At 38.7% G+C, this 22,139-nt stretch overlaps 1 protein-coding gene across 1 annotated transcript; it reads left to right on the top strand.

Moving 5' to 3' along the window:
- The first annotated feature begins 1,217 nt into the window (after positions 1-1,217).
- On the top strand, positions 1,218-11,564 carry CYBRD1 (cytochrome b reductase 1). The gene is made up of 4 exons (XM_086615528.1): positions 1,218-1,425; positions 7,655-7,863; positions 10,373-10,527; positions 10,737-11,564. The coding sequence occupies exons 1-4, from the start codon at positions 1,239-1,241 to the stop codon at positions 11,035-11,037; spliced, it is 852 nt and encodes a 283-aa protein (XP_086471654.1). The 5' UTR covers positions 1,218-1,238; the 3' UTR covers positions 11,038-11,564.
- Positions 11,565-22,139: the final 10,575 nt, after the last annotated feature.

Below are 22,139 nucleotides of genomic sequence, written 5' to 3'. Positions count from 1 at the left end.
CCCTCGGACTTCTTGTTGCAAATTCATCGCTGCCTGTCTGAAAAATCACTAATGGACAATAATCTGAGGGCTGTACCAGGGTAGGAAGCTTTCTCTTCAAGTCTTTATTTAACCCAGGCCCCAAGCAGGCAGCAGGTTTCCCTAAGAAGTTGGTCCGGTCTGCATATTGGGCCTTCTGTTCTCTCCAGAAGGGAGTCTCCTACGACAATGACCTGCCTTTTTTTTCTTTATGGAAGCAGTTTTGATGCAAGGCGTAGGCCGACTTAACTTCAGTGACACCTCCGAGCTAGATGAACCATCATCCTCATCATTGTTTGGTTCCACTTGCAAAGCCTCATACCTATTACACAAGGGCACTGGGCAGGTGGGGAAGTCACAGAGGAGACGTGCCTGCTGCACCAGGCAGGAACTTGTCGCCATTGCCCCCTATCCCTGAAGTCGCTGTGTTCAGCCAGGTGGCGAGAGGATAGAGGATGCTACATATCATGCATCCTGTCTGCCTGTTGGGCCTGTCCCAGGGAAGGTGGGGTGTGATTCCAGTAGTTTCTCTCTCTCTTGCACTCCCTGATACTTCCCAACCTACTCATCCCCTCCTGGAGCTCTGACACTAAGCAGATAAGCTCCTCTGCCTGGGTGCACACCGCACAAACTGCCGCGCAAAAACTGCCGCGCTACGCCCTGTAGCGTTCCTGCTTTTTATCTTAGAGTTTATGGCTGTGTTGGCTTATCTTTATGGCAGGTCCGTAAATTCCTGTTGCCTATGAGTGTCCTCCCCCTTCACACCCGCCACCCTCCACTACAACCACGTGCACAAAAGCCGCACATCACCTCGCTGACGGCAGTGCCGGGAGGGGGAGCGGGGAGAGCCGCGGGGCCGGCGCCCCGGCAGGGGACGAGCTGACACGGGAACGTCTTGTCTAAGGCGCAGCGCTGAACGCTCGGCAAAGAAACGCCCGGCAAGCTCGTAAAAGCCGCTTTAAACACAAACAAACAAACCAACCAAAAACCGCAACACCCTCCTCGCGAAAAAAACAACTCTTGAGACCGCCGAGGGACGCCGAGCCGCCGGCGGGCAGGGCGCCGGGGCGCGGAGAGCCGCCCTCCTCCCGCCCCGCAGGGGCGGCGTCCCCGCCGGGTGGGCAGCGCGCTGCGGGCGGCACCGCCCGCCGCTCCGCCGGCCGGGGCCCGGGCCCGGCCCCTCCTTCGCGGCGCTCGCTGCCGTGCACGGGGCGCGGAAGATGGAGGGCTACGGGCGCTTCTTGGCGCTGCTGGTCTCGGCGCTGCTGGTCGGCTTCATGTCGGTCATCTTTTCCCTCGTCTGGGTCCTCCACTACCGCGACGGGCTGAGCTGGGACGGCAGCACGCGGGAGTTCAACTGGCACCCCGTCCTCATCGTCACGGGATTCGTCTTCATCCAGGGCATCGGTGCGTCAGGAGCCCGGCCCCGGGGCTGTGGGGCGGAGGGGGCCGAGGCGGGGCGGCGGGGGGACCGGGGCGGCGGGGCGCTGGGCAGAGCTGCCGGGACGGCCCGCGGCCGGTAGCGGGTGACAGCGAGAGCGCAGCGGTCCGCGGTGTACGGGCGGGAGCGGTTTAGGAAAAGCCAGCGCTCCCCGGGAAGGGACAAAGAGTCCCTTGTAATAAGCCGAAACTGTTATATATGTTTTTTTCTGCAAGCACTTGTTTACCCTGGCCTGGGATTGCGTCGCAGTTTGAGTAATGGTCGCGAGGTGTGTTTTCCTAGTCAGCCTGAATTTATGCAAGTTGAGAACCAAAATGCCAGAAATGCTGCCCTAGGAAAGTTTCTCTCTTTTGGCTCCCTCTCTTTTGGCTCTCTCCTGTGTCCCAAGAGGAGAAAGGAAAGTTCAGTACCACTGAAGCTGGATCCAGGAACGGGGTTTGTGCCAGACAAAACACAGCACCATAAGCATCCTTAAAATGCAATTCATCAGCCCAGACTTGGCACAAATTATTTTGTAAAATATGTATTTTAAATTCATTCTTAATTCTGCTTTCTAAATAACACAATGATTATGATGCGGTAGTGGTTTTTGTCATTTCATAGAGTGTATGAACTTTTGATTGCATAGGGTTCAGCTTTGGACTGACTCTTAAATGTTTCCCATTACACTTACAACATGAACGGTATCTTTTTTTCCATCCCATACAATTAGTATGTTAGGTCTTAAGCAAAAGGATTGTTCCTTGAGGCCAAGAGGAGTACTGCAGTTTGAACTGGGTGTTTCCTGTTAGCGTAACTGGCTAATTGCAAGAAAGCAACCAAATTAGACACATAGTAGTTAATAAACGGTATCAATTTAGGACAGAAAAATACAGTGCTCTCAGTAAAGTTTAGAAAGCAGATAATGATAGAGCACCACAGAGAGGCTTATCTAGCCTGTGAATATATTTAAAGTGGAGCTAAACATTGCAAAAATAAGGGCACTGGACTGTACCTTAAAAATCCTGACAGTTGGGAGTGTTAATTTATGCTAATGACATAAAAACTAATGGGGAAATTTGACTCGGGTAACAGGTGCTAACACTAATTTTTTATAAAGTCATTGACAAAATTCTTGTTAGTTTCAATATGAAAAGAACTAAGTGAAACAACTCTCCAAGAAGGGGAAATAAATACTGCAGAGAACAGTGAAAATTCTCCTATAGTTTTACCACTGATTTTTGAGGGGAGAGGACAGGGAAGATTTTACTGTTCTTAGGTAATGAAGAACTCTGGAGACTTGCAGTATAAATGTAAGCAGGAGTATTTTTCTTTTGTATTAGAAAACAAACTAGAATTTTATCTAGACAAACTTAGAATTTAGCTTTTAATAACCTTATTTACATTTGCTTCACCGCTGAACGATATATTGCATTCGTCCAGCCAGAAAACTTGTCCAGCACATCCGGACATTCATTCCAGTGGAACATGTTGTTTGTATCACATGTGCACTTACTCGCTCGCTCACTCCTCGCGGGAGCTCAGCCAGTCAGAGGCTGGAAGATGCAGGAGGAATGGGTGGCTCCCTAGTTCTATCTACCAAGGGAATGTTGTGATTAGAACACACACTGCAAACTTCATTTTTTTCAATGAGAGTGGGGTGTGTTCTCAGCTTTGTGGCTTCAAGTTACAAATTACTATTGAGCAATAAACAGTATTTTGAACTTGGTTTACATAATATTGCTCAATAGGTCATGGGAAGTGTATCTTCAGGCTATAAATAAGGAATAAGAATCACCTCTTGACTTCACTAAGATATATTCTACTTCCTGTGATCAAACTACTGTATTTTATATAAGTATAGACTTTTTGAAGAAAATAGGAGGAGGTTTTCTGCAGCTTTTTCCTACCCATTTTCTTTTTTTCCCTCTGAAATTCCATTTTTCTCTGTGTCAGAGAGTAAGGATATTGCCTCAAGCCTCGAGTAGGTAAGAATATCTGTAACAGAAATGGAAATTTACCACAGCTCAAAAAATAAAAGGGAACATATGCAAGGAATTAATTGATAATAGAACATTATGCTGGGGAGGAAATCTTATTATCTAACAAGAAAAGCAAAGTCAGAGACTGAAGGAGTTTTGTAGTAAATCAGATGAAATATCAACAGATAAGATAGCACTGCAAATCTGATTCAAATTTGGCTGACAGAAGTCTGCCACTGAAATCGAAGTAATTTGGATGAGACTCGGGAATAGGGTACCTCTTTGCGCATATACAAGAAAAAGAAGCCTTTAAGTAGTTAAAAGTAGAAAGGAATAGCTAATAAATATCTTGGTTAAATTTGTGTGAAGGATTTGAAATAATAACCAAATCAGCTGTTTCCTGAGTTCATTAAAGTCTATACAAAGGATAGAAATGTGGTATTGTTGGTCTGTGGGAGGCAGAAGGGATGACTATAATAACGTGCATATTGGGAAGCGGATGTGCCCTGATAAAAGTGTGGTATATATCTTGTCAATCAAATGAAAAAGCTGTAGGCATGTTAATATTAATGCTTGCTATTTGTCGATCAGCACCTATAAGTAAATGATACCTGACAAAACACTGTCGGTGCACAGTAATTGTCCAGATGATTTCCTAGATTTAAAGCACCAGTTATGACAAAAGGCGGGGGAAAAACCACAGGCAATAAAAGACTGTGCACATATTAGTACAGCAACATTTTTTAAAATAATAAGACAGGAAAAAAACATGAGGAAGAGTGAGTTTTAAGAAGGGCTTAAAGCAATAGTAGTGTGATTAGTAGGTTAAATAGAATTCCTTACTTATTTTACATGTGGAAATGTTGAACAATGACTGTAGACACCAGGGCATGCTCCAAAGGAGTATGTGCATGCTAGTCCATGTTTGGCCTGCAAATGATTCTCTCCCAAAAAACTAATTAAGGAACCCATCAATATATAATATGGAATGAATGATGTTTGAGAATTTCCCTTTACTCACCTAATAAAAGAGTATTTTTTTCTACAGAGGTGTGACAAGCTCTGTTGCAGACTGAGGAGCAGCCTGGTGGTTTTTGGGGTTGTGGAAAATTGAATAGCGAGTGAGTCAGAACAAGGAGGGTGGGGCTAGTATTTGTCTCCCATCCTCAAATCAGTCTTCTATTGCTTATGAGTCACATGTAAATTACACAATAAAGTCGTAGGTTGACACTATGAATCTTGGAAGATGCTTTAATATTCCTCGTCATATATGGTTTATAAATATCATATAACTTCTATTTTAAACAGGCTTAAAACATGAGGATGTAGCCTAATGTCAGCAGTATATTAGCAAAGGAATACAACAGGAATGTTATTAAGAGTTCTTACAGAGAAAAGAGAAGCACTGCTCTGCCACATTACTATGTGGTGTTACAGAGTCAATTAAATTTCCTCTGTGTGAATGAAATTACTTTGGTGGGTGAGACAATCTAACAGCTCACTGTGGCTGAAATATTCCTACATTTTTCCTCCACTTCTCCCTTTCAGCTTTCTCCTTGACTTAGACTTTATCTTCCTACTGTTTTGGGTTTTTTTCTGTGCCAGCTCTGCCCCTTGTCAGAGCCATAAACTGAATTAACTCAACTAGCAGAAAACTAACACCCACCTACCCATTCCAAGTACAGTTTTTGCCAGAATAGAAAGTTGAATTGCCTGCACAAAGGGTCTCAGAAGTGCCATAGATGGGAGAAGGGAGATGGTGGACAATGTGCAAGACCAAGGAGAAGGAGTGCAAATCTATTTTGAAGTAAACATAGTCTTTCATCTTGAAATCACATCTAAAGATAACGCTTGCTCTGACAAACATGATTATATCTGCTTCAAACCTAACAAAACATCTGTTCAAAGGAAAAATAGCTAACTCTTGGAGTTTCTAACATCAAATGGGCTGCAGAATTCTCAAGAATTGGAAGGGCAAATGACTGCTGAGCTGTAAGGGTCTCATCACAGGCAACTTGTGAAGAGACAGCTCGCTTGATGAGCTTAGTTTGAGTCCCTTTGAAATCATAAACTTGTCCATTCGGTGTTAAAGTGGTTCCCAAAGAATCTAGTGGGCATTCAGAACTTGCTGAAGATAAGTAACAGGATCAGCCAAGGAGTAGGAGAGGAAATAGGAGTGAAGAGGAACATTCCTTTCTGGCAGCTGTGAGGTGCTGGGCAGTGCACCCCCAGTGCTCCTAGGATAGGAGGCATCTCATGAGCAATCCATCACACCTTGCTGCAGCACATCCCAGTCAAAAATACTGGAGAGCTAACTCTAGAATTTTGCTTTGTACATTTGATGAAGAACAGGTGTCCCATGCCACACACAAGATATTGCAAGTTCCCTCTGTCCTATGTGACATGCTTTAAATCAGCTCAAAACAGGAGTGAGATCTGAGTGAAGAAGCTGTGTCGTCTAAGGATGTCTAGACTGTCAAATCTCTTAACAGTAGTAGTGGTGTAGTGATACTGTACATAGAAAAAGTTCTTCGCAGGACTGCGTTAGCATATCACCACTAAAAATGCTGTAACTGTGTATATGCTTGTCCTGATTTCGCTGGGATGGAATCATAGCATCAATTTTCTGTTCAGAAAAGCTACCTTTCTAAAGGAAGCTGCATTTTTAAGAAGACTGCAGCACTCAATTCTGTGATAGCACTCGATTCTGTGATAACAAAGTTGATAAGACACTTTGTTTTAGTTTGTAGCCAGCCATGGTATGCAGGTATCCATAGTGATCAAGGATTTTTCAACTTGTTTTTGCTCATGACCTAGATGTCGGAGAACCTGGGGGAGCGTGGTCAGGGCGATTGACACCTGAACTGGCAAATGGGTATTCCATACCATGTAACATCATGCTTACTTATAAATTGGAGTTTGTTGGGAACGATCTCTGGAAGGTCACAGGTCATTCCGCTCCCAAGGCCTGCTCTCTCTCTTCTGGGATTGTGGTTTTGAGATTTTCCTGCTCCAGGATCACTAGCCAGGAACAGGCTGGACATTGGTAAAGGGGTGGTGAGCAATTGCACTGTACATCACTTGTCTGTATATATTATTATTATTATTATCCTTATCATTGCTATTTTTAATTTTATTTCAATTATTAAATAGTCCTTATCTCAACCCACAGGTCTTCCTTCCTTTTCCTGATTCCCCTTCTGAAGTGGGGAGGAGTCACTGTGTAATAGAACAGCTGGCTGTTGTTTAGCCCCAGACACAGGCTAAGCATAGACAGTGCTTTTAACCCAGCCTACTTTAATTTGAAGATGAAATTACACATCACATCTGAGTCAGTTTTTAAGAGCTTGCACCACTGAAACCAGAATCTTCCTCCTCCTCTCCCCTTTATTCCCCAGATTGTCTTGCTTCCTCCTGTTAGTCAGAAAAGCACCAGTTACGAGAAGGGAAAAAAAAGGTAAAGGGGACCATGTCTTTTTGCAGTGATAAACACTCAGATGTGCTCAGGTTGCAATGTATAACATCACATATAGCCCTCATGGAAAGAGGATTAAACCAAATTGTGCTATCATGCATATGTCCCGGGCTGCAGCACGTGACACACTAATGTATGGTATTGTTAACAAGTGTCCAAACCATGAGTCTGTATTCCTTGCTTTTCTGTGATCCTGCTTGTGGGAAACAGCCCAGAAAATTCATGGCCCAGATAGAGATCTGAGACTAGGCGTACGAGAGACTAGGGAGTTTGATAGTGATTCTGGAAGTTTAATCAACTAGATGACAGCATCTTATGCACCAAAGAAAAATGCTACACAAAAATTTTAGCCTTTCTTAATAGGTGGTCTTCTGAATATAAGAATTGGGCCCTATTCCTTCAGTCTGACTAGTAGCAGAAAAATCAAAATCCTGTGCAGGGTCCCTGTTAGATCAATTTAAGGAATGAGGAAAAGATGATGCCAAGTTGTTTACTGTTCTTTTTTTGAAACACGCTTAAGGGTTTTTTTTAAATTAGGAAGAAATCTCCCTAAAAACTATATTTAAGCGTCAGTTGTGTATTTGGAATATGCTATGCTTATGTGTAGGAGAAAAAGCCTTTTAATAAGACTTTTTTAGAGGATTAAAGATTGGATTTTCCTGTAATTTACAATGGAACTATATGAATGATGCATGATTATTAAAATCTAAGAAAAGTTATTCTATAAGGCATAAAATCTTGTTTCTGTTCTTTCTTCAGCTATTATTGTGTACAGGTTGCCCTGGACCTGGAAGTGCAGCAAACTCCTCATGAAGTGCATACATGCTGGATTAAATACTGTAGCTATGATTCTTGCAATTGTTGCTACGGTCGCTGCGTTTGACTACCACAATGCCAGTAACATTCCTAACATGTACAGTCTGCACAGCTGGATTGGGCTGATTGCTATTATATTTTATTCTCTCCAGGTCAGAATCCAACTGTATTTATAAACAGGTTGTAAATTTGAAGAATGCGTTAAGTAATTCAGGCACAACAGGCCTTCACTAATATACTACTGGATACCCATTGTACATTCTGTGATTTGGCAAATTAGCATGTAAATGTGCAAAATCTGGATCATTGACTTCAATGAAAAACGTATTTTAAAGCATATTTTGTTTATTTGTTGGGATAATGGCAGTTTATTTACTATTCAGTTATATGGTGCTTCTAAGGTCTCTAAACTGCTGAAGTTAAAGTGATTTGGTTTGTTGGCACCATATTTAAACAGTTAGCACTTTTATTAAGGAAGTCTTAAATGAAGTAATTGTTTTTCTTTTTTTCCAGCTGTCATAATTTTTAAGTAGTCATTTCTTGGCCTCAAGACTTTGTTTATCAGCAGAACAAGTGCACCAGGGAGCTGTGCAGATCTAAAGGATCTGACATCTGAATGAGCTACTACTGGCTAACCAGTTTTCCTGAATCAGCAAAACGTTGATAAATGTTCATGTGAATGCTTTTAAGTGCTCCTATTGGCAGAGAATTAGAGTTATCATAATCTAAAATGAGCTAACCCAGTGTGTTTTGCGTTCAGCATAGAAGAAGAGCAGGCATGCCCTGACATTTAGTGTGCACATACAGATGTGATGTTGCTGCATATGCATTCTGAATTCCCTATATTTTATTATTGCATGATGGAAATTTATTTTGTTCCTTCAAATTGTCGTTCTTATTTTTTTTGACAAAACACTGAAAAGAAAACATAAGACTTAGTTATCTGGTGATCAAGCACAGAAAATCACCAGCTGAGGAATTTGAGTTCTGGACTTTTATCCTTCATTGCTCAGGCTAGGAGGTACAGGAAATAGTGTCAAAATAGTGTTTTTAACACTTATAAAAATAAAGTATATTGCAGCATTGTTGAGTATATTCTTTATAGGTGAACAACAGCTAATGAATAAGAAGGAACGGTGTTAAGATCTTCCTTGTCTTAACAATGCAGTTATTTCAGGAAAATGTCTGCTGCCACTTTACTTAGTATCAGCATTTTTTCTCATGGTTAAAATAAAGAATTGTGAATAAGATCTTAATTCTACTTTTCATTTTGCTACTATAAACGTGATCAATGGCACTTAATGCCTTGCCTGTCTCATCAATAGAACTGTGGTATTACTTCCTCCAAACTGTGATGTGAGTCTCCAGTCAGAAACTGATGTTTGTTAAGTGATTGAGCACTATTGTTAAAAAATAGTCATAAAGTAGTATCTCTGTTAATGAAGAAGACACAGTTTGCCAGAAATGGCATATCAATCTCAGAATTGAAAAATCATTGAGGGGGATGCTCACATAATACTATATCTACAGGAACAGTACTGTAAATGTATTGTATTTAAGCCAAATGTATGTTAATACAGTATAGCACAAGGACATACATTTAAGAATAGGGCAGAAATGCAAAATGGAGACTGTCTCTTGGAAAGCAGTGTCTCTGGAAAGAAGTACTCAAAGATGACATGAAGCTCAAAATGAGTTCTCACAATGCTGTGACAACAGGAAAAGTAAATTCTCTGATAAGAGACTTTGAAACTCCATATATGGCATTAGTGACACTAATATGAAATACTATGGAATACAGGTTTTTTAATGTAGAAGATTAAGAGATGACTTGATTATGGTCTATTAAAAAGCTTCCCGGGGAGAAAATACCAGGCTCTTTAATCTGGCATGGAAAGACAAAACAAAGACTAAGACTGGAAGTTAAAGCAAGATGAAATACAAATTCATGCAAAATTTCTAATCTAGCAGCCGCAGTGAGAACAAACTAAAGACGGGATGCAACCTCAGTATGACTGGGCAAGCCTCTGACTGCAACCACGTGACATGATGGGTTATTCTCCCTCACAAAATTAGCACTACTGGGAGGACTGATGTCCCTTGTATAACTTTATGTCACCCACACACATCTTCACTCTGTAAATGCCAACTGATTGATATATTGAGAGACCATTGCCCTTCTGAAGTCCTTTAATTTGACTAAAACTGTAACAAGGTAAAATTATTTAGTCCACTCAGGTCAGAAGGTTAGACTGCCTCTGATCTTCATTTATGTGTAAATCTGTAACAGAAGCAGAGGCTAGGACTTGAAAAGACTGTAATAAATGTAGCTACTCACATCTTCAATATATTACTGAGTTAGTAACACTGAAAACTTTTGTTTCCAGTACTTAGTTTGGTTGCAGTTTTAGCATTACCAATAAATTTGGACACTGATAGTAAGTGGGATTATTTATAAAATATTTCATGTCTGCTTCGTAGGTGCTAATCCAGAATTATTTCTTTAGTTTTGAAGGGAAACACATTCAGAAATAAAAATGCCAATTCTTTTCAAATTTTTACCTGAAAATATCTCGGAATATTTATGATTATTTTTATTCTGCTTGAGAAGTGCAGCTTGTTTCCCATAGAGATTTAACTATGAATCTGTTTTGTGTTTAGCTTTTCTTGGGTTTCGCTGTCTTTCTGCTCCCTTTTGCTCCAGTTCCTCTCCGAGCAGCTCTCATGCCAATACATGTTTATTCAGGTCTTACCATCTTTGCAACAGTGATTGCAACAGCTCTCATGGGAATCACAGAAAAGCTTCTATTTTCATTGTAAGTATTTTTTTTTTCACTTTTTTATTAACGTTATTCATTGCGAACTGTACTTCTCTTTGCACAGAATAATAACCATCTAGAATCAGGACATTGTTTTGTTTTGTTTTGTTTTGAAAAGGCCTCCTACCTAGCAGGAGACTGTTGTTTTTAGACCAGGATTGTCTTTAAACAACTGACCTTTTCTTTTTTTTTTTTCCCTTTCAAAGGCAAAATCCTTCATATAGTGCATCCCCACCAGAGGCAACTTTTGTCAACTGTCTTGGTCTTTTGCTGGTCATATTTGGTGCGCTTATTTTGTGGATGGCAAGCAGGCCCCACTGGAAGCGCCCCCCAGAAGAGAATGCTAAAGTTCTGGGGCCCATTGGAGAGACTCCTGAAGGCACAGAAGCAGAATCCACAATGACAGACGGCAGTAATGCAGATAAATCTGATCTGAGGATTAATAGTGAAGCAGACAGAAAACAAAACCTCAAGCTTGATGAAGCAGGCCAAAGATCAACTATGTAAAGAAAATACATAGAATAACAATGCTACTATACTGCCAAACCCTCCTGGTTCTTTCCAATTTAGCTATATTGATATATGAATAGGTTGGGGTTTTACTTTCAGTATGGCTTGCTCAAAGATACTCAAGTTTTCTGCAAATGAATTTAAATTCCAGTAAGTCCGAAACATATGATATTGGTTCATGCTCAGTCCTCGTTTAAAAAATGAGAGCGTGAATGACATCACATAACGTAAAATCACTTAATTGGAAAATGTTCTCTGTATCACTTCTTAATTTAGTGCTTGTATCTCTTTTAGTCCTGAAAAGTTAACAAGATTGAGACTAAATTTTGCTCTGAATGATTTTTGCAGGTTATGAATCAGAGTCATGAAGCATACCAGACAGCAGAATTTAGTTGGTCACACATAATTTTTCTGGTAATATTGACTGTTTTAAAGCCCTGATTTCTCAAGATGATTAACCCCCTCACCAGCTGCTAAGATCTATGGGATTTGAGGTCATTCGGCACTTTGCAGAGTTGCACCATAAAAATGTTTAGTCTAAAATTCTGAATTAAAAAAAAGCAATGAAAGTTTGCCTGAAATGGTCATTAAATGTTATGTTCCCTTTAAAAACTTCCAGGGTTTTTGTTTGGTTGGTTTTTTAATCAGAACGTGTCTGATTTTAATCTGAACGTATCAGTTTGATCCTCTACTGGCACTTTACTTTTATAGCTCTTTCCAGTAATCAGAGTGTTAATGTATTATACTCATTCATTATTTTCACAGATATAAACAATACTGATATTTTTACTACTATAGAAGAATAATTACAGTAGATTATTTTGATCGTGTATGTCCAAAATGATGAGCCTTTCTATTATAATCTCTTGTAAAAGCTGCAGAGCCCACTACAAGTCCAAATTTACCACTGTTTGTGTTGCAATATAGACTGTTTCAGACAGCATATAATTTCCTATTTTTTTTAAGGCTACATGAATTTTTATCTACTGCAGCTTTTTAAAATGTTTAAACACATTACACGTCAGCAAATATGTAACTTTTGTAGTTCAGTGTTGTGTTAGTACAAACAATTTCGGTCATGAGTTATTTTGGATCTTCTCTGACAAGAAGCACCTCAGTTCCTGTTACTTGATTTGTAATAACATTTAATTATTTGGTGAATGCAGTATAGAAAGCTAGCATAGTAAATCATTTGAAGAACTTTTTTGCTCCTCCATTTGGTACTCAAGGACTACAATCCCAGAGTTCTATGTTTTCATTTATATATATGTTTGTGGATGACTGGGACCCACCTAGCATTGGTGTATTGTTTCATTTGAGAAAATACCTGCTTTTAAATGCCTTAGTGTAGAATTCGAGTATGACAGAAGAAATACTATCCTATTGTGTGAGTACTCCTCCAGTCCCCCTATATATGTGCAATGGATCGGACAGCTTTTTCCCTCTTTTTCAAGTTCCACACAATTATCTGTCTTGCCTAAAATTGTTCTACACAGCATCAGCATAAAATCCAAATAATAATGATAGCAGCTTTCTGAGAGAAAAACGAGCACTTGTTTTACATGACATTAGTGCTGAACTGACACAACATGATTATTTTATGCATCCTATTACAAATTTATGTACTGAACATTAAGTAGGAAGAGGGATTTGCAGTAGGTTCTGGAGAACACTAAACTGTGCTGTCTTCTTTTCTTCTGATCTCATTATGTCCTGCTCAACAAGTCTGCTTTTTTGGTGAAATCAGTAAGCATCTTACATCTGGTGAATGCACATTTAGTCTGTGAGAGATGCTCTATTAACACTTTTGAAGTATAACAGGTGAAGTGAATAAATGAACTCAACTATTCTAGTAATTTACTATGCTAGCTTTCTATACTGCACTCCCTCAGGCAACAGCGTTTTCAGTTGGTATGTGTTGGCCTCTACTGTGTCTCATCCAGCTATGAAAACGAGCTCATTCAATCCTTGCATAGTACTAAGTTGTCTAATAAAAGTGTGTGTTTGTGTGGAAGGTAGTCACTTGTCTAAGGATTGTTCCGGAAGAAACTCTAACTGTACAATGTATTAGGAAAAAAACCCTACAAAATCTGTGATTTCTTTTGTTACAACACTGACCTGGATGCATTGAAATCAACAGCTTTTAGGGGAATGGTTCTGTATGCTGTTAAAGTTAAGCTATAGTAACCAGTATGCCTTCTGTTTTCCATTTTATTCCATGTACTTTTCAACAGTAATGATACTTGAAAAAGAATGGTGGCATTTCTTCACTTCTCTATTCTGATGATATGAATCTAATTGAAAATGAAGGATTAGCAACCTGTTGAGGGTAGTCTGCCAGACTGTATTTTGTTTTTCAACTTTGAGGTTAAACGTGATAACTCAGTGGGAGCTGGAAGATTCCATTCTGGGAAACTATCATATCAGTGATATCTCATGTGTACGAACTGTGGGCTCTTGGCTGCGTAGGTCTTTGGAAGGTCCCCGTGAGATGCAGTAGCTGTGAGCTCCTAAACCTTGCTCAACCTTGGTGTGTGCAGTTTGGAACAGACTCAACATACTACAGACTTTTGTCTTCTGTTCTAAACTGATTAAAAAGGTCTTTAAGTATCCTTGCAACATAGGAGGTTAGTTCAAGTGCTAAACAATAGGACTTTGGACAGTAATTTTCTGGGGGAAAACCCCCATATTCCTAAAGCTGCATCTCAAAGTGACCTTCCATTAACTTTCCTTTCATGCAACTTTTCTTACCTGTATTTATGTGTAATAGTAGCAACACAGGAAATAAAAAGGTGTCTTTTCAAAGATATAAATGGAAGGTAGAACTCTAGCTTTTTTATCAGGATTTTTCTGCATGTTTGGAAATCTTTTACATTGTTGTTTTTACAGGGACATGATTGGTCCAAATTTGGATTCCTATAAAAACATAGGAAATTACAAACCCTAACATTGAAAGTGCTATTTTTTTAAGATGCCTGAAAAAAAAAAAATTTTTAATGTATTTACATGCTGTCATGCAGTACTGCACACTGAAGCAGAACAGTGTTTTTTCCAACATTGATGAAACTGAGAAATGATGGTGCAAATTAGATTTTAAAATTGAATGTACAGTAATTACATGTACACTTGTTACTACATGTAACCAAGAAGATTGCAGATGATATTGTAAATATGGATTACTTGTTTACATGGATATTTTATTGAAAGACTAAAAGATATTGCCAAATATTTTCTATTTCAGAAGACTTTTTTTTGCTTCTATTTCAGAAAATTCTTTCCTCTGTTTCTAATCATTCACAAGAGCTTAAAGAATTATTAAATTGTTTTGTTACTTATGGTACTTATTTGTAGATGAAAGAAAATGTGTAATTACAATGTCTATTTTCCTTATTCTTTTTTGTATATTAATAAAAATGATTTTTCAAGCTTATGATACCACTGAGTACAGATTTGTACTATGAGAAAATACAGCTTTCTAAAAAAAAAAAAAGCTCAATTGTATTCACACTTGAAAGAGGGGACTCAAAATTTTGGCAGAAGGACTGCATTTGTGTGGAGAAGGTTTTTTTGTACGTACTTGATGGAACCTTCATAACTTACGTACAGATTTTTTCCTCATGTTAATGGTATAAGCAACGCTTATGGTCTCTGTAAGAGTCGTGGGCAGTAATGAAGGGTAAATTACTATACAGGAAGAGACTGAAGCCCAGGTCAAAAAAATGGGTGACAACCATTCCAAGCAATACAGCTAACAGAAGAGAGGAGGTAAAGTTGAGAAAATCCAGTTACTACCATAAACATATCAGAACTTTTGCTGTAACAAAAATGAAAAGGCCACAGCTAACTCTAATAGAAGAAGCAGAAGCAACTAGTATAAATTTCAATGAGCTCACTTATGTTTGCCAAAGATGGTGATCACATACTACCAATCAAGATAAGTTAGCTTGGGGCTTGAGTTTACCGTTGAGTCCATGGCCATGTATACTGACTACTCATTGGCTCTCAAATTCCATCTTTTGCCGATCACCAAGTCAAACAATAGCTATAAAGAGAGCTATGAGAAAATGGATTAAAGTTGTGAAAATGCTTGCAATTTTTATTTCAATTCTCACTAGCATTTCATTCCAACAAAAAAATTGCCATCTAGCAGTACGCAAAGTCTGCAGGATATTATTAAATAGTGTGATTAATAAGCAGATTTTCAAGTATTTTTGTAGCAGATGATCCTTATCATATGTATAGACAAGCAGTAATCCACTAGGTGGCAAGCACTACCAAAACGGCCTTTGGCAGATGCTAGTCTATCATTCCTTTAGATGACAGAACAATATGATGAGTCATCTGCCTTAAAATAAAATTCCAAGGTTAGTAGACATAAAACATGCAGTCGTGTCAGCATTGATATATTTAGTTTTATATTCATTTAAAGGGCCCCCACTTAAAATACAGTATATTTCTTCATCTCTGATGTTGGAAATTGTTCTTTATTGTGCTCTACCTCAGACTTCTTAAACTCATGTTTGTAACTTCTGTGCAAGTACAAGCTTGGTTAAAAGACACAACAAAGAGAACAAAAAAGCATTAAAGTTTAGAGATAAACTCGTGCACGAGATATGAAAGTAGCAAGAATTAGAAAAAAACAGGAACTTACAGTACTTTTGCCCTTTGATCTTGCAGACTCACATAAAATTTGACCCTGAAAAAGTGAACATTAGTGCCAATTTCAAATAACCAAAACATAAAGTTGTCCCCTCTGATACATGCTAAGAGCTTCTGCTCGTAATTTACTCTATTTGTGGATACTGACTTCGTAAGCATGTTTTCTGATATATTCCACTGAATATACTAATTTTAGTACCACTGAAAGCTATTTTGTACATGGTGTGTTACTGTTACGTCTTGATCTAACTTGCTTACCTGTCCTCTCGGGCTGTACTGGAAGATAGTTTGTCGCCTATAGCTAACTGTGGCAGTGATTTCATGGTGTTAGTAACAATGGGAGTACTGACGTACACAGGGTGCTGTGGTTTTTCACAAAGCTTAGTATTCATGTTTAGATGAACAAAGTAGCAAAATGCGTGCAATTCTGATTCTCCAGGATGTTGCTCTCATTATTGCTGTGACTATTGGATCTGGCAGAAATACTGTGTTAAAAGACCTTCAGTATAGGTATTATCCTAGCAACTCAGCTTGACTGCTCGATCTTTTTGGATTAGATGATCTCTAAGGTCCCTTCCAGCCTATGCCATTCTATGATTCTCTCATTTTGGGAAGGGCAAGTCAGTTTAGTATAAATAAGACAGTGCCTCCTAATGCCTTGAAGGACTAATTCACTCTGAAGTAAGCTCTTGCGGAATGTAATAACTGGATACAAAGATATTTTGTACATCAGTTCAATATGTACAGATTCAGATTATATTACAAACCTCACTTTTAGTTTTATGTGTTGTCAACACATTTATAAGATAGTTATTCGTATAATACTTAGTCTCCCTTTGCCTATCTCTAAACATTTAAAATACTCCTAATCAAATTACTAGTAATATTTTTTAATATGTAGGTCTGTAATAATAAAGGATACCTTGGGGTTTTGGTCCAATATATTGAATTTTCAATTAAAAATATTTTTTTTTGTGGCTTTAGAGTCAGTCTGTATATAAAATACATAAAATCCATCCCACCAGCTACATGCAATGATTTTTGGTTACTTTAAATCTATAATTTGAGGTCTGACCCATTTTGAGAGAAGACAGCTTCTGCAGCCTCTATGCAAAACACTAGGAAAAGCAGAAACTTCAATTTGTTCTCTTTATAGATTTGTTTATTGAGAAAGAAGCTTTGAAATAAAAGGCTTTGAAAGGCTGGCAAGCTTGCTGAATAACGAGTTGTTACTCTTTGAAGGCATATTATCTTAAAAATTACAAGAAAACCTGAGTATTTCTAATGAGTAGAGCTCTTATTTTTGAGAGAAAATAAATGGAAGAGTTTGATAGGATATTTTTTTGTTGTTTTTTTTTCCACCTGGGGCTGCCTGTTGCTCTATGTGGAAGTTTCCTGCTGATTTGACTTTTTATTCTGCTGTGAGACTGATGCCAAGATTTACATGATTGCTGTGGATAGGAACTGGATTTAGCATAAGGACGATAACTGCTTTTCCCCTAGGGAGAGGTAGAAAAGGGAAAGACAGAGCTGGGCACACAGACAATATTATCTGAAGCTATATTCTTGCTCAATTATTTTATTCAGCCTCTATTTTAGATTATGCTGCAACTAATAAAAGGCAGGAAAGCTACTGGCCTCAAGCCAGGAACACAGATAAGCAAAGAATCTATTTGTGTTTCAATGTGTATGTCCAACTATAATGGAAGCATTATACTGTTTTTATATAGAGCTGACCACAGTGCATCTTCTAACATACGTGTAATTAAGAAAAACTGACATTAGAATTTGCCAGGTGGAGAATCGCCTTATTATATGCAGGGTTCTTCAGCAGAGAGAAAAGGGTGATTGTGGAACTGTGCATCATTACAGTTATTTTAGCAATTCATTGTCTGTAGTCTTTTGCACATTCTTTGATTTTGGATTACATGCTCTGAACGCTAAAACAGAGGTTAAGATTTTTGCTTATAAGGCAGACTTGTGCAACATGAAATCATTTACAGCCAGTTGTCAGACTTGACTTGTTAACCTACAGTACCTACGGAAAATGCAATGTCTTGAGATACTTAAATGTGTTTGCATCACAATGCAGAGAGCTTAACGAGCAAAGCTAGACTCCACAGGAAACAAACAATAAATACTGAAGGAGATTAGCACTGAGAGGGTAAAGGTTTTCAAATGTAACTATTAACAGATCATTTAACAAAATTTTAGTAATTTTTCTAATTAAATCATATACACTGAATAAATAAAACTAAATCACATAAGTAGTCAGTAATTAAACAAGCCAGATATAAATATTATCTACTTGGTCTAGAAGTTTAAGTCCAGTAATTAGAAGACAGTATCATATTATCGAGGTAAATATTCTGGAGTTCCTGAACTAAATGTATATAATAGAAAAATGGGTAAGAATTCCCATCATTCCCTTTTCCTTCATTTAGTTGCATGGACAACAGTTTATCCTGACATTAAAATCAAATCATCGAACTAGAACGACTGACTCTATGTTTTTGCATCTTCTTGATTGCAAAGTTATGATAATTACTAAAGATAACTGATCCTTTAACTAAGTTGTGCCTGTTGCAGTACAGTACTGGTTTTGGTGGTAGAAAATAGCATATTTGAGATACACTGTCACCATCTGCAAAATTTTCAAAGGGCATTTCTTGAAAAAAAGGTGTCATCTTAAGTCTGCTGACAGTAATTGCTTGGTATTTCTGCATATGCTAAAGACTACCTTTAGTATCAGTGTTTCTTGAATAGAAATTTTAGCAAAGCCTTGAATTTGGGGTATATAGACAAGCTTCCTGGAGTTTAGAAGTCTATCTGAGCAACAGATACTACCCAAAGTCTTAGTGAACTCCCCATTCTGCTAAGACTCTCTGAACACAGAATTATTTTGGAAAGAAACCTAATAACCTGATACATAGCTACAAAATTACCATCAGGGTTATGGCAGACTCATTAACATTGCTCTTCCTTCCAGAACCATTTATTTTCTTTCCAAAACATGATAAATTGAGACTTGGTTTGGGTTTTTACGTTTTTTTTCCCCTTTTCGAATAGAGAGATGACATGGAGCTTCTCTGTTTTAAAACGTTTTATTTATTTTTTGCTACTTCCTGTTATGTCACATTTGACTTAAGTTTCTCTTTCATGGGGAAGAGAGCACTATGGGGAACACAGGTGCCTCATTTCTCCCCTATCTGATCTCTGTGGTTGGCTAACGAGATTTCTAACGATGAAATTCAGGGCAAGAGGTCTTACCAAGATGTTCAGAGAGTTTCCAGTCAAGCTCCTGTGAGCTATTCCGACCTCCTACAAATCACAGGTTGTAGGCCTTTTCAATAATTCCCATACCAGTTCAGAAATTATGCCTGAGGTATACAGAAAAAAATGGCAATTAAAGAATTCAGATGATAGAATACTCCTCCTACCCTAGATACATTGTTCAAAATTTTAATGAATCAAAAATTTTGAAGTAATTAATTAATATTTTTAATTTATTTACCTTCAACTTTTGATCACTGCATTTTATGCTTCTATTTGGTAACTAAAGGATCCACTACTATCAGCTGTTTTCCTTCTATATAGATATTTATAATTATGACCAAGACAACTCACTATCTTTTCCATGAAACTAAATGGGGAGTCTGCGTATCAAAAAGGTAGACTATAAGGCATAAAACGTTCATTCTTCTGTCCAAAATGAAAGAACCCACCAAACTGACTACACAGAGGAGGATCACTTTACACCCTTGCAAAAGGCTATAAACAACCAAAAACCTTCAATAGCTCCAGGCTGAGGCTGTCACTGCTAGCTCAAACTATCACCATATTCATTATGTTCCGACAGAGTCCAGCAGGCCCAGCGCAGAGGCAGAGCAAGTTCACATTTATTTCTGCAAAACACAATATAAAACTATCCTATATATGACAAAGCTGGCTTTAGGACTTCTTTGAGATATATGTGCTCACATAAATTTTCACAATTTCATCTGAAAAAATAAAGTCTGTTTTAGTTTTGTAAAGATTTGGAATAAAACTGACTTTTGTAACAGGATAATAGGTCACTTTCTTTCCAGTAGTTCTTTTGGCCATTTCATTCATTTGTACGGTTCAGTGCAGGACTGTGATAAAACTACCAGCACCTGACAGCACTTCTTTGCCTCAATTCATTTCTACACTTGCAGCACAAGTCAGGAAGGTGACATTATGAAGACAAAAGACAATTCATAGAATCATAGAATGGTTTGGGTTGGAAGGGACCTTAAAGATCATCTGGTTCCAACTCCTCTGCCATGGGCAGGGACACCTTCCACTCACCAGCTTGCTCAAAGCCTCATTCAGCCTGGCCTTCAACACTTCCAGGGATGGGGCACCCACAGCTTCTCGGGGCAACCTGTTACAGTGCTTCACCGCCCTCAGAGTGAATTCATCAGATTCATTAGAAAGACAAAACATCTGATCCTATTTAAAACCAATACAGAAACCTGTACAATGAGATTTTTTAAAAGCAACCAACCGGCCATGATTCCAGTTAGCAATATAACCAGGAGAGCCTTTCTGTAAGGAAAGGAAAAGTGCCAAGGAAAAGGAAACAGTATATGTAACTATATATACACCACCGCAGTGGAAACTAGCTAGAAACACAGCGCTTTGCTATAAAATACAAAAAAAAATGTCAAAACTCTGAAATATGTGTACAAACTGGATTTCAAGCAGAAAAACAGAAATCTTGCTGGCAGCTTCCCAGATTTCCAGACTGCTGCTGCTTCATTAACTGAGTGCTATTGAGCTATTTTTGCAAAATGAAGAGCGTGTTGCTCCCATGCTTCAAAGTAAAATACAAATAAGTATCTACTGCAAGGATATTTTCAAGAATATTATTGTGTGCTGTTTTGTACTGTGTAAAAAATACCTGGAAGGCAAACATGAGTTTATAACAGTATATAACACTGTCATGGTTTGACCTGGCTGGCAACCAAATGCCATGCACTCTCCCTCACCATCTGAGGGCTGGGGAAGAGAATTAAAGGGGAAAAGGGATGGAGACTCGTGGGTTGAGATAAGAACAATTTAATAATAATAGTAATAATAAATTAAAAGTATTAATGACAAAATATTAAGAATATTATATGAAAATATGTATAATAATATATACAAACAAGTGATGCACAGTGTAATTGCTCACCCCCTGGTGACAAATGCCTGTCCTGTCCTGGCTAGCAATCCCAAACCAGAAAAGTCCTGACACTGCAATGCCAGCAAGAGAGTGAGAGAGACAGAACTCTGAGAGACCAAGCCCAAGAGAGCCCTCAGAAGAGAATTCTGAACTTCTCAGTCAACCCTCAGCTATACACTGGCCATGACATTACATGATATGGAACACTTCACCAGGCAATCCGGCCCTCAATCTTAAGTCTAAATTCAAATCATAAGAGGAGTTGTCCCAGCCATGCTGCCCCCGAGCCTGTTGTGCTCCTGCACACTGGGAAGAACACAGGAAGCTGAAAGGTCCTTGATGTCTGAGCACCAACTATAAACATCAGTGTGCTATCAACGTTCTTCTCATAACAAATCCCATACTAACCCAAAACACAAAGCTTTTCTAGCTGATAAAAAGAAAAACTAACTCTGTCCCAGCCGAAACCAGGACAAACGCCTTCTTCCACTACCACTGTGATTTATATCAGTTATCTACGCAACTCGAAATTCAGAGATGTCAAATTATGCTCTATAAATTAATTATGTAAATGTCACTGGTTAACCAGATCATTCCACATTAGTTTCAGGGCACTCAGTTTTGCTCTGTCTGACCAACATATCTTTCTCTGGCAAGAGACTGTTTCGACATCGTTTCATTTGATGACCCATGAAATGGCTCTGGATTGCTAGACTCTCTCATTTTCCTCTTTCTCTGCCTGGCTGTAGCTGTGGCCTACCTGCAGGTCTAGCTTCATCCACTGCCAGGTTCCACTGAGTATTCAGACCTGGAACGAGGAGCTAGTCTAATTTCTGGTAGACAGACAAGATGGGTAGCAGAGATAAACCACTGCAGTCTGTGGTTCCTTATATATTTCCCAACATATTTGATTTGGGTATACTTTCTTCTGTATTTGGAACACATAGATTTCTGCACCACCAAATGAATACTCATGCGTCAGAGATGCTTGGAGTATGTTATACATTTTTCATGCTCCTTGACTCAAAGGTACAAGCATGGATATTCTCACAAAACAAGATTATATGCTCATTGTGACTTAATGGATTTTTATCAAAAAGTTTTGCCATGAAAAAGACTCACAACTGAGGTACCCAGGCAATACACAACCGTATCTGTATATAGGCAGGTCGTCACTGGATAATTCAGAATGACATGCAAGGACAATGAAGAAAAGAAAAACAAACAGGTAGGGAACTTTTACAGTTGTTCT

This window comes from Tauraco erythrolophus, chromosome 8 (genome assembly GCF_009769465.1).
Source record: "Tauraco erythrolophus isolate bTauEry1 chromosome 8, bTauEry1.pri, whole genome shotgun sequence".
NCBI lineage: Eukaryota > Metazoa > Chordata > Aves > Musophagiformes > Musophagidae > Tauraco > Tauraco erythrolophus.
Note: the sequence above shows the minus strand (reverse complement) of the source record. Positions and strands in the feature narration are given on the sequence as shown.